We start from the raw sequence: 12,649 nt of genomic DNA, 5'->3' as shown, positions 1-12,649 counted from the left end.
CAAATAGAGTATGTGACGACGAACATAATAACCATTATTAATTCTCTATACCACTATTAGATGTGTGGGAATATGTTGGTCTCTACTTCATGTAATTGATAAGATTGTCACACTATATATAACAATTTTTTATATATATATTTATCTTTATATATTTAATAAACCTATAATAATGTATTGTTCACCTACTCCTCGTATAAGTTCATGCGTATACAGTTCGGCACTAAACGTATTAACAATGTCTTGATCACCTACTCCACACACGTTTTAAAAACACTCAAATATATAATTTAGTAAACAAAATAAACTCCAGAACTCCACTATCTCACTTACGTTATTATTATTATATCAGTGGTTTCAAGGACTCTTCTTTCTCATCTGCCTCTTCTTTGCTTTTCAGCAACAATGGATGCAATCGTCGTTGACTCTCAAAACTGCTTCATCATCATTCTTCTATGTTCCTTCTCACTCATCTCCTACTTTGTCTTCTTCAAAAAACCAAAGGTTAACTTTGATTTGCTTCCGAGCCCTCCTTCACTTCCAATCATTGGTCATCTTCACCTCTTGCTCTCTACTCTTATCCACAAGTCTCTTCAGAAACTCTCCTCCAAGTATGGACCTCTTCTCCATCTCCGCATCTTTAACATCCCCTTCATCCTCGTCTCCTCGGACTCACTGGCCTATGAGATCTTCAGGGATCACGACGTGAACGTCTCCTCTCGCGGTGTTGGAGCGATCGACGAGTCCCTGGCGTTTGGATCTTCTGGTTTCATACAGGCTCCCTATGGAGATTACTGGAAATTCATGAAGAAGCTCATCGCAACTAAGTTGCTGGGACCCCAACCACTGGTGCGGTCACAGGATTTTCGTTCTGAAGAGCTAGAGAGGTTCTACAAAAGGCTGTTCGATAAGGCCATGAAGAAGGAAAGCGTTATGATTCATAAGGAAGCGTCCAGATTCGTTAACAATAGCCTTTACAAGATGTGCACGGGAAGGAGCTTTTCAGTGGAGAATAATGAAGTGGAGAGAATAATGGAACTTACTGCCGACTTAGGTGCCTTGTCACAGAAGTTTTTCGTGTCAAAGATGTTTCGTAAGCTGCTTGAGAAGCTCGGTATCTCACTTTTCAAAACGGAGATAATGGTTGTTTCACGTAGATTTAGTGAGCTGGTTGAAAGGATTCTTATTGAATATGAAGAGAAAATGGACGGGCATCAAGGCACACAGTTTATGGATGCCTTGTTGGCAGCTTATCGAGATGAAAATACAGAATATAAAATCACTAGGAGCCATATCAAGTCGCTTCTCACGGTAAATGTACATGTAATATATCCTCGTGTTGTTCATTGAGAATCAAGATTAATAACATAAGCTAGTGCAGGAGTTTTTCATTGGAGCCGCTGACGCCTCATCAATAGCAATACAGTGGGCAATGGCAGATATCATAAACAACCGTGAGATTCTTGAGAAATTGAGAGAAGAAATTGATTCGGTTGTAGGAAAAACAAGATTGGTTCAAGAAACAGATTTACCAAACCTTCCTTATTTGCAAGCTGTAGTTAAGGAAGGGCTAAGATTGCACCCGCCTACACCTCTGGTTGTAAGGGAGTTCCAAGAAGGGTGTGAGATTGGAGGGTTCTTTGTACCAAAGAACACAACACTTATTGTTAATTCTTATGCTATGATGAGAGATCCTGATTCATGGCAAGATCCTGATGAGTTTAAACCAGAGAGGTTTCTAGCTTCCTTAAGTAGAGAGGAGGATAAAAAAGAGAAAATCCTTAACTTCCTTCCTTTTGGGAGCGGAAGGAGAATGTGTCCTGGATCAAATCTTGGTTATATATTTGTAGGAACCGCGATTGGGATGATGGTCCAGTGCTTTGACTGGGAAATCAATGGAGACAAGATTAATATGGAAGAGGCTACTGGAGGGTTTCTCATCACCATGGCTCATCCCCTTACATGCACTCCTATTCCTCTTCCCCGAACCCAAAACTCTTTAATTTCCCATCTTTAAAATTCCTATTGGAGAATTATTAATATGTGTGTTAATCTCCATAATGTATTGTATTTGTTTTCTCGTGTGTCTTCTCTTTTCTCGTGTGTCATATACATATGCCTCTTTAGTCTCTAAATAAAGATCTATGCTTCCACGGAATTCTTATTTGGTATCATGGTTGTGCGAGCAATTAAACTGGAAATCAAAATAGATTCGAGAAAGTGATTTTCTTTATTGATCTTAGAAGCAAAAGCTCGATTATTATTTATTACAAGGTATTTCTAGCTAGTTTGAAAGACAAGTTAGGGTTCTAAGTAATAATCGACATCATGGCTCTTGAGTCTAAAATTGCGGATCCCCCGCTTGGCTGTATAGCTCCCGATTTATATGGAGGAGGTACTCTGTTTCAGATATGGATTCTATCTTATCTTTAATCTTGGGAAATAATCTTCCTTTATTCCGATTTGTTATTCATGTAAATTCGAACTTATATTTTCATATTTCTTTCTGCAGGTCGGTGCCGAACTAAACGATCTCGAAAACCAAACTAAAAGAGTAATGTTGTCTTCTAGAGAGACAATTTTTTTAACAGTATGAACATTGTCCTCTAAAACGATTATTGAATTAGTTTATTAATATTGAGGGAAAAAATCCAAATTGAAAAATTTGTAGAACAAACCTAAATCAGGGTCAAATTGTGAAACGAAATTTTGAATTGATAAATAAGTGTATTCTTGTTTTGGAAGAGCAGTAATAAATGGTTAGATAGAAGGGTATATGTACAAAATAATTTTTGACTTGTAAATAATGAACAAAGTAACTTTGATCCAATAGTACTCATTTGCTACAGAATTTTCGGCAACTTTTGGTTTATACTATATATTGTGGGTGATTGGTTAGACTGTAACTGTAAATTTTTTGCTGTAGAATTTTAGCTGTAAGTGTGTAAGCTGTAGCTGTAGAATTTTGGCGGTAACTTTTTGGCTCTGTAGATTACAAAAATATATAATTTTGGTGGTAAATTTATTAGTTGTAATTAAAAATTATGATTAATAAATATTTGAAATTTTGTATATATAAATTTTATTTTCTTAAATTGTAAAATTATATATTATAGTTAATAAAATTATTTAATAACAATGTAAATTGTATTATGCACATATATGTAAACAGCAATCTATATAAATATAGAAATCATTTCTAAATGTATAAAATATTTTATATGGTATTCATATAATAACTAAATATTAGTTTAAAATTATTTATACATATAAGATTTTTTCGTTCAAAATATATATACATCTATGTCTATATATTAAGACTAGTGAATAAATATATATGTATATATATAAGAAAATAATAGTGACAATATAAAAACTAGACGAGAGAATCAAAAAAAAAAAGAAAAACCTACAGCACAAAATAATAGGATGTAGAAATTAAAAGATTTACAGTCAAAACAAAAATAGTTTTTTTTTTTGGGCTGTAAGTTAGAAAAAAACCCTACAACATGATTGGTAAAAATTTAGTCTTTACAAAAATATTGTGGCTGTAAGTACCAATTACAGCCCAACCAATCAACACCATTATCCTTTTACTTTATTTTTCTTTTTTTTTGTTTTTTTCTTTACGAGATTTCAGCCATGAAACTCTCTTTCTCTCTTCATTTTTTAGAACTCAAAATCAGATTCACCATCTCATTTTCTTTTTCTTTCTCCTTCTCTTTTCCCCTCCTAGAATCTCTTCAGGTGAATCTTGTCGTTCTAGCTGGATATTTGGTGGCTCTAAAACGGCCGAGTTGTAGTCACGGAGGAGGTGGTTCGGGTCAATTTGGCAGAGGCTTGTGGGTGTATTTTGGTTGTTATATTGTTCCTTCCGTTTCTAAAAGGGTTTTTTGCATGAAAAATATTGCATCTCATTGTCACTCTCTCTAAAGCTGCCTTTTTGACAGTTTTATTTGTTGTTTGCAATGTGGGAAAATAGTATGTAACGATAGGGCCGACCCTAGGCTAATGTTTGTTCACTGTCCATTGGTAGTTATTTCCTTGTACCAAAAGCAACCCGAGTACAAACCAATAAGATGTGTTTGTTGTACATATTAGTCCTTTTCTAGTCCTTGTTTCATTTTTTTCTTTCCTCTCGCCTTGTACATGTCAATTTTCTTTGTTAAGTTTATTTTTCTTTTGATTCACTAATTTGTGTCTTTTCAATATATGAATCTAACTTAAAGCTATAAATTAAAGGTTTAACTAAACTAAAAGGAAAAGGAAATATGCATATTTCCAAAAACTTTGAAACATTATGATTAACCATCCACCCTCGTTGGTCGTCTATGCCGTCTGAAGAAAGCCCATAACCAAACCTAAATAATAAATTCATGTATACCCTAATTACCTAATTTTAATTACAAAAGCTACAAAAATAAAAAAATAATTATTATTATTATTACAAAAGTTAACCAATATACCCATCTAGTTATAATGAGAACCTAACCAATCTAACCGCCTAATCTTAGATCCACCTAACTAAATTAACTACTTTAATTAAAAATCATAAAACTTAGTAATACATATTAGAGTCCAAAAACCATAAAACTTTCACTTTTCCACTCTAGGCTAAATCAATTATGACTTACTTATATTTATCCGTTAATAATCCATATATGTTAGATTTATAAGTTCAAATCTACATCATATCAAGAAATAGTTTGGTACTGAAATGGCATTTGTATACAACATCCTTATAAATTATTTTATATTTTTTTAACATATACAACACTTAATTGTGTTGCTAATTTGCATGAAAATTAATGACATTCTTTACTTATTTTATGCATTTTTCTATTTTCAAGAAACTGATGAATTTATCAACAGATTTACCTATTCCATTGCTAATGTCGCTAAATTAACACAACCAAGATATCGTACATGTTAGAAATACTCAAGAGTACAAATACATAAGACTATTTTGGTATCGTCGTTAATAGTTTGCTCAAAGTTAAGTGTAAACGTGAATGGTATATTCAATATTGTATGTGTCGATATCCCCTCAGGTTTATTAAAGATGGAAATATTTATTAGAAGAACATTTTTATTTGATTAGACCCTCCAATACCGTAGTCCACATCTTATAAATCGGAATAATTTAGAAATTGTGCATGTTTTATGTTTTAATTCTTAAAATCGATTACATGATTATAAAAAACGATCGAGACTCTAAATAATGTATATCATAAACAAAACGATATAAACACACTAAGTTAATATTCTAAATTCTTTCTTTTCAGTTTATTATATCATTTGGGTTGTCAACAGATTATTACATGTACCTTTAATGAGATAAAAATTTTAAGAAGTTAAGAAATTTTTTTAGTAATAAGATATTGCATATATAGTTGAAAGACTATTTAAAACATATGTGATTTTAAAGTCAATTAAAATGTAGCCCAATCTACATCAATCCAAATTATATATTGATGTGTATATATAAAAACTTCAGAAGCATATAGCATTACACACACACACATTCATATAAAAAAAACAGGAAGAAAGCTCCTCCAATGGCAGATTCAAGTTCTTCTCTCCTTCCTCTTTGCGAAAGGATTTCACACAAAAGCTACATTTTAAGAATTGTCGATCTCACAATTCTCGTTCTTCTCTTTTCTCTTCTCTGGTACCGAATCCTACATATGTGCGAAAACAACACCATTTGGCTTGTGGCTTTTCTCTGTGAATCTTGTTTCTCATTCATGTGGTTGATTATTACCTGCATAAAATGGAGTCCTGCTGAAGATAAACCCTATCCAAATAGACTTGATGAAAGGTACAATTATCATTTACACATAATTAAAAAAAAATACATTAAAAACTCTGTAAATTGAATATTACTTGAACAATGATTTAGATGCTTTAAATTTTGACAGTCTCGTCTAAGACAACTAATGTTTAGAAATAAAATAAATTTTAATGGAGTAAGGATTTGAAGAATTTCTAATATACATGAAAACTGATTTTCATATTAGATTTGTATAAACCCCTAACTAGCTTCTATCTAGCACTTAGTTTATTTGATTATTTTTTAAGAAATATTATTCGTTTTTATGTTATCTTTTTTTTTTTTTTTTAACTTGCATACAAATTTTTAATTTTTCAGGGTTCATGACCTTCCTTCAGTAGATATGTTCGTGCCCACGGCAGATCCGGTTAGGGAGCCGCCGATTATTGTTGTGAACACTGTGCTTTCGCTATTAGCTGTGAATTATCCAGCGAATAAACTAGCGTGTTATGTGTCGGACGATGGATGTTCTCCTCTCACTTACTTTTCTCTCAAGGAAGCTTCTAAGTTCGTTAAAATTTGGGCTCCCTTCTGCAAGAAATACAACGTTAGAGTTAGAGCTCCTTTTAGATATTTCTTAAACCCTTTGGTTGCAACAGATGATTCAGTATTCAGCAAAGATTGGAAAATGATGAAGGTAATGAGTTTGATTATTTAGTTGACGTTTGAATTTGTTTTCCAAAACCGAAGGTCATTTTTTCTTTTTTCCATTTGTTTCTAATTTCCGGTTTTACTAGAAAACAAAAGTTATACAGTATCTTGCTTTCCATTTTGTTTTTTCAGATTTATAAGGTTTTTTATTATGTTTATTTTTGTATTAATATGAAGAGGGAGTACGTGAAGTTATGCCGGAAAGTTGAAGATGCCACAGGAGATTCCCATTGGTTGGATGCAGACGATGATTTTGAAGCTTTCTCAAACACAAAACCAAATGATCATTCAACTATTGTTAAGGTATTACTAAAATTGTTTTTAAAAACTACAGTCAGGGTATTTGTACAATTTTCCAAAGTTATGTACATATTAAAACTTATAATAGTAACAATTGCATGGAATCTTGTCTTATGTGTGTATATGAAGGTGGTATGGGAGAACAAGGGAGGTGTAGGAGACGAGAAAGAAGTCCCTCATCTTGTATACATTTCAAGAGAGAAAAGACCAAATTACCTTCATCATTACAAAACTGGAGCCATGAACTTTCTGGTTAACGATTTTTATCTTACACATCTCTCTTTTTTTGGTTAATGACTTTTTTGGTTATAGAGTACTACTATACTTATTTATATTTCTTAATAACAATAATCAAATTTCGAATTGATATTTATCATAGATATATTAATATATTTAAAAATAAATGTCAATGATTGTAGAGCTGTTTCTTTTTGTTATTATGATAAAAATATGATGAGCCTAATATATAATTTTAAACAGTTAAGAGTGTCAGGATTGATGACAAATGCACCATACATGTTGAACGTAGACTGTGACATGTATGCCAATGAACCAGATGTGGTGCGACAAGCAATGTGTGTATTTTTACAAAACTCAAAGAACTCAAACCATTGTGCTTTTGTTCAGTTCCCTCAAAACTTCTATGATTCTTACACCAACGAACTTGTCGTCTTACAACATGTGCGGTTTCTCATTCTTTTACCTTTTTTCCTTGAATCTTTGCTTAATTTAATGTTATTTATCGACCAATATTTACTCTCTTTTTTTTTCTTTTTGTAATTAGTATATGAAACGAGGAGTTGCGGGAATCCAAGGACCGATATATATTGGATCAGGCTGCTTCCACACTAGAAGAGTTATGTACGGTTTATCTTCAGACGATTTAGAAGACGATGGAAGTCTTTCTTCGGTTGCTTCAAGTACGTGAAATTTCATTAGAGATTTTCATCTAACATACACTTCATCATAATTTTAGTTATTACACTGTTCATACATCAACTCATTCACGGTTGTTATTGTTATTTCACTAAGGGGAGTTTTTGTCCGAGGATAGTTTAGTGAGGAAATATGGGAGTTCCAAAGAGTTGGTGAAATCAGTGGTGGATGCATTGCAAAGAAAATCAAACCCCCAAAAAAGTCTTGCAAACCTCGTAGAAGCGGCCCAAGAAGTGGGGCATTGTCACTACGAGTACCAAACCAGTTGGGGCAACGTAATTATTACCTTCTCAATTTAATCATTATATCCTAAAACCACAAATTTTACAAATATTAACGTGTCGTTTATCAAAAATATTCAAGTATCATTTTCAAGAACTTATTAGCCTTTTTTCTTTTGTAAGAATCTATTAACCTTTACCCATGGTAATATATTTCTTTCCGATATAAATCGTGCAGCTCGGTTGGTTATATGATTCAGTGGCAGAAGATACAAACACGAGTATTGGAATCCATTTGAGAGGATGGACTAGTTCATTCATTTCTCCGGACCCTCCCGCGTTTCTAGGATCAACTCCGTCGGTAGGACCAGAGGCGATAGTCCAACACCGGCGATGGGCAACGGGATCGATCGAAGTCCTTTTTAACAAACAAAGTCCGTTGATCGGTTTCCGTCGGAAAATAAAATTCCGACAAAGATTAGCTTATTTTTGGGTTCTCATGTGTATAAGGTCAATCCCTGAGCTCGTGTACTGTCTCTTGCCTGCTTATTGCCTACTCAACAACTCTGCCTTGTTTCCCAAGGTGTCTTTCTCTCTCTCTCTCTCTAAGTATAGTAACATGAATTTCATTAATTAAATTAGAAGAAAAATTAATATTTTCTTATATATTTTGTGTAGGGACCTTGTCTAGGCATAATAGTCACACTTGTGGGGATGCATTGTCTCTACACTCTATGGCAATTCATGATCCTTGGTTTTTCGGTAAAATCGTGGTATGTCTCCCAATCACTTTGGAGAATAATAGCCACTAGCAGTTGGTTATTTAGCATCCAAGATATCATACTCAAGCTTCTTGGAATCTCGAAAATCGGTTTTATAGTCGCGAAAAAGAATATGCCTGAGACTAGGTCAGGATATGAATCTAAATCTAAACCATCTCAAGGAGAAGATGATGGTCTAAAATTAGAGTTAGGTAAATTTGAATTTGACAGCTCGTGTCATTTCATACCCGGCACATTTATTATGTTGGTGAATCTTGCCGCTCTAGCTGGTTTTTTGGTTCGTCTACAACGGTCAAGTTATAGTCATGGAGGAGGAGGTGGTTCGGCTTTGGCAGAGACTTGTGGATGTATCTCGGTGGTTATGTTATTTTTTCCATTTCTAAAGGGTTTGTTTGAGCATGGAAAATATGGCATCCCATTATCTACTCTTTCTAAAGCTGCGTTTTTAACGGTTTTATTTGTTGTTTTCTCGGTGGGAAAATAGTATACTAATGTGGGTTTAATCTTATGTAATAAAGTAAGGTTTCTCCAAAACAAGCTCTGAGAAGTTGCCATTTGGCATTCTATTCTTTCGACATTTGTCACTTTTTAAATTTTAATCCAATGTATTTATTATAATAATTAATAAATTTAAATGCATTGATTTTAAAAAGACAATTTACATAATATACATTTTTCATTATTTAGATATTTATTTTTTAATATAATTTAAAGCAAAAGTAAAGATATATGAAACTATTTGACTACAAAATAATTTAAACATATACATTATAAGATCGTATGTCCAATATTTTTATTTAATGACCGTTTTACTTTCTACTTTTTGGTTCAGTTGAAACTTCCTTATTTCAATTATTAAATTTTTGGAAACATTATGTTGGAAAAATTAAAGAATTCAATTGCAGTTAAAAACTTAGAATAATAAATTCACATGCATGAATAAACAAAAATCAGAAAAAAGAAGCATGCAAATAAGTTTTGGTTTTAATCCACCATTTAGAAGAAACAAATACTCGGTTCTATATCTTGTGGACTATTCAATTAGTCAAAACCACGTTACATGTTACTAGACGATTCGGTCATAGTATATTTGTTTATGAGAAATAACTGCATGTAATTAAGTTTTGTTTTAATCCAAACGTTACAATAACCAATTACTCAACTCTTATCTTTCAATGTGTCATAGAGACAATCAATTATGGGGGCTTACTGGGAGATGAATTTGTGTAGAGTTTGTTGAATTTAAAAGTAGAGAGATTCTAAAAGAGTTTCTGGATTTACCAAATTTGTCATTGATTTTTTGCAGAAATTAGAAACAAAATTATATGAATGTTAAAAATTACAAACAAAAAAAACAGCCCCAAAAATTATAATTTTGTAACGTCTGGTAACTACATTCCCACATTCAATTACATGTCTTTACACGAAGACTAATTACAAAAAATTCTTTAAAATATAACTGTTACTCTTATGATATTAATACAATCAATTATTTATTCATAAATGGCATTAAAACATAATTGTGAATGTTATAAATCTGCTTTTATTACATAGTAAGAACAAAATTAATTTATAATTTCCTATAAATAGTAAGGTACACTTTGAGTTTATACTAACCATCATATTTCAAGTTGTGATATAATTTATAAACTATGTAACACTAATTTGAAATTCAACTAATGGATCTCAATTTCTTTCTTCTTTTTTTGCCCCTATTGTAAGATGTTGTGAAGAGGATAGAGACATGCATATAACTCAAGGTCTTGGTGGTTTTTGAGTTTATTCAAAAAAGCAAGTATAGAAGCCCAACCTTTTTACAGCGAGAGAAGCTGCAATACGGTTTGTTTTTCTACCCAACATCACATTATGAGGTTTAATCGTATGCGAAGTATAAATTTCTCTGAATTAGTTTAACAGTTTTGTTATCGGTCCATTTCAATGTATATATCATTATTATCTTACATATGACTTTTTGTTTGAGCAGGTGCTATGATTGTTTTTGGTGAAAATGATGGATCTCAAGAAGGTCTTGAATTGCCTAAACTTAACTCAAAGAGAGGTATCTCCTCAATTGTTGAAAAAACGTTTGTGGCATGCATCTTACCATTTGTAAGAAATCATAAAGTAAATGAAAAAAAAAATCACCACATTAATATAGATAGACCAAATTTGTTGTGAGGTGATTTTCTTGCTACATATATAAGTGATGATTTAGCTGGGAGAGTAGATCGAATAACTAAAATGAGATCACTTCTTTTATTTCTTATCTTTTAATAGATATATGTTTTTATCTAAACTGCTTAATGTTAAGCCCTCGAGAATCTTTTTGGTATTTTTTTCCAAATTTAATAGGGTTTCTTGAGCTATGTTCTATATTTTTTGAAGTTGTCGAAGTTTGTTGGTGGGATTGATATTATTGCAATAGAAACATATGAATTATTTTTATTTAGAATGTTTCATAGCTAAATATACGGGAACTATGTTTTAGATATTCTTGAGGTTGTTGTGTTTGCGGGTGGCGTTGATACAATTGCAACCGAGAAAACCATAATTTGTCATGATTCAATGTGTTTCACATGTTAGTTTTTTTTTCTTATACTTTATAATCTCTCTTTTTCTTTCTCATCATATGCTTTCCATATTATGTGATAAAACAAGTTGTTAGTAGAGGAGGATATCTTTAATATTTTTAGCCAAGGATGGTTGTATACGTTTAACAACTATAATGAATTTCTCCTTTTTAGATGGATTATGAAGGAATGACACTAACTAAAAATAAAAGAAATTAAAGTTGATGAGTTGATAAACAAATTGGTAAATCAGAGCCAATGTAATTTTTGTTGGGGGATTCGTTGGAAAATTAGCATTGCATTTTTGTGAGTGCTACAAGTATAGGTATATGTGTATATGTTTCCTCATCTTTAACAAAAAAATGTCTTTCACTTAATTATTATTATTATTATTATTTTTCAGTCTTTAAGAAATTATTTTCAGTCTTTTCTTTTCAATTGAGTTCATTTTTATCTAGCTAAATTCCATATTTGGTAATTTTGTATTCCAAATGTATTCTAAATTTTCACATCTTTTCTTCTTCTTTCAGGGATAATTTTTGCTAAGGATTTTAGTTTCATTAAATACAATTTTTAAAAATGTTTTATCATATAAAAAAAAGTTTAATACAGTGTTTAGTTCACATATATAGATTTTGGTTTATTATCTAATCCCACGTATTTTTAGATTATTTTCTACTAAATAACTTATATTCTCATAAAGAAAATTATAGATGGTTGTCAGTTTTCATTTCTGTGTAAATATTATTGGTTTTATTTTAATGTTTACCACATATATCGACATTGTTCTTTGCTATAAACATGGAGTAAAGAAACTTTTTAAAATTTTCAAAATATGATAACAACTATATAATAAAAAAATTATTACTATATTAATTGTAATATTACTAAATAATTTTTATGATGAAAATTCATGTATTACCAGAAATAACATCTCATTCTAGATTTAAGTTTTGAGTAAAAGTATATATATTTTATTACCAGTAATATGATATTTATTTTATACTTTCTTGCAAAATACATCATATTTTTCTTTAATCTATTTTTTATTGTAATAAATAAATATTCACACAATATATTATTATATTATTTCATTTTTATTAAAAAATTATTATTTTTCGTTGTGCTTTTTAAATTTTTATATTGAGTTATATACATTATGCGTAAATTTTATGTTTGGAAGATATAATAAATATTTACTATAAATGTTTTTAATGTAAATATCAAAACATCAAATTTTATTGTAATATATATATATATATAGTTATATAATATTGTATACATTACTATATTAATATAACTCACGCAACGCGTGAGATATTTTCTAGTTTCTTAATAAAATCGGGTTTCCTTTCA

General features: G+C 31.1%; 2 protein-coding genes and 1 non-coding gene across 8 annotated transcripts; 2 read left to right on the top strand and 1 right to left on the bottom strand.

Annotated features, from left to right (window-relative positions):
* The first annotated feature begins 242 nt into the window (after positions 1-242).
* Positions 243-2,220, top strand: CYP705A1 (cytochrome P450, family 705, subfamily A, polypeptide 1). Of its 2 annotated transcripts, NM_001341032.1 has the most exons (3): positions 383-611; positions 696-1,311; positions 1,382-2,153. In NM_001341032.1, the coding sequence occupies exons 1-3, from the start codon at positions 406-408 to the stop codon at positions 2,015-2,017; spliced, it is 1,458 nt and encodes a 485-aa protein (NP_001329686.1). In that variant the 5' UTR covers positions 383-405; the 3' UTR covers positions 2,018-2,153. The 2 variants fall into 2 exon arrangements, with proteins under 2 accessions (NP_193268.3, NP_001329686.1); NM_117621.5 differs by having other exon boundaries at positions 243-1,311; positions 1,382-2,220.
* Positions 2,221-3,859: 1,639 nt separating this feature from the next.
* AT4G06325 lies at positions 3,860-4,055 on the bottom strand. The gene has a single exon (NR_144085.1). It is a non-coding gene; the product is annotated as an uncharacterized misc_RNA (transcript).
* A 1,459-nt stretch (positions 4,056-5,514) lies between these two features.
* On the top strand, positions 5,515-10,901 carry CSLB06 (cellulose synthase-like B6; the record flags this gene model as incomplete). Of its 5 annotated transcripts, none has more annotated exons than NM_001341028.1 (12): positions 5,559-5,821; positions 6,152-6,470; positions 6,662-6,787; positions 6,914-7,073; positions 7,164-7,465; positions 7,569-7,704; positions 7,817-7,995; positions 8,180-8,524; positions 8,620-8,714; positions 8,757-8,914; positions 8,990-9,070; positions 10,708-10,901. In NM_001341028.1, the coding sequence occupies 12 exons, from the start codon at positions 5,559-5,561 to the stop codon at positions 10,899-10,901; spliced, it is 2,358 nt and encodes a 785-aa protein (NP_001328692.1). The 5 variants fall into 5 exon arrangements, with proteins under 5 accessions (NP_001328691.1, NP_001328693.1, NP_001328692.1 ...); NM_117620.1 differs by having other exon boundaries at positions 6,617-6,871; NM_001341029.1 differs by lacking the exon at positions 10,708-10,901 and having other exon boundaries at positions 5,515-5,821; positions 6,914-7,036; positions 7,265-7,465; positions 8,620-9,302.
* Positions 10,902-12,649: the final 1,748 nt, after the last annotated feature.

Source organism: Arabidopsis thaliana, chromosome 4 (genome assembly GCF_000001735.4).
Source record: "Arabidopsis thaliana chromosome 4, partial sequence".
NCBI classification, from domain to species: domain Eukaryota; kingdom Viridiplantae; phylum Streptophyta; class Magnoliopsida; order Brassicales; family Brassicaceae; genus Arabidopsis; species Arabidopsis thaliana.
Note: the sequence above shows the minus strand (reverse complement) of the source record. Positions and strands in the feature narration are given on the sequence as shown.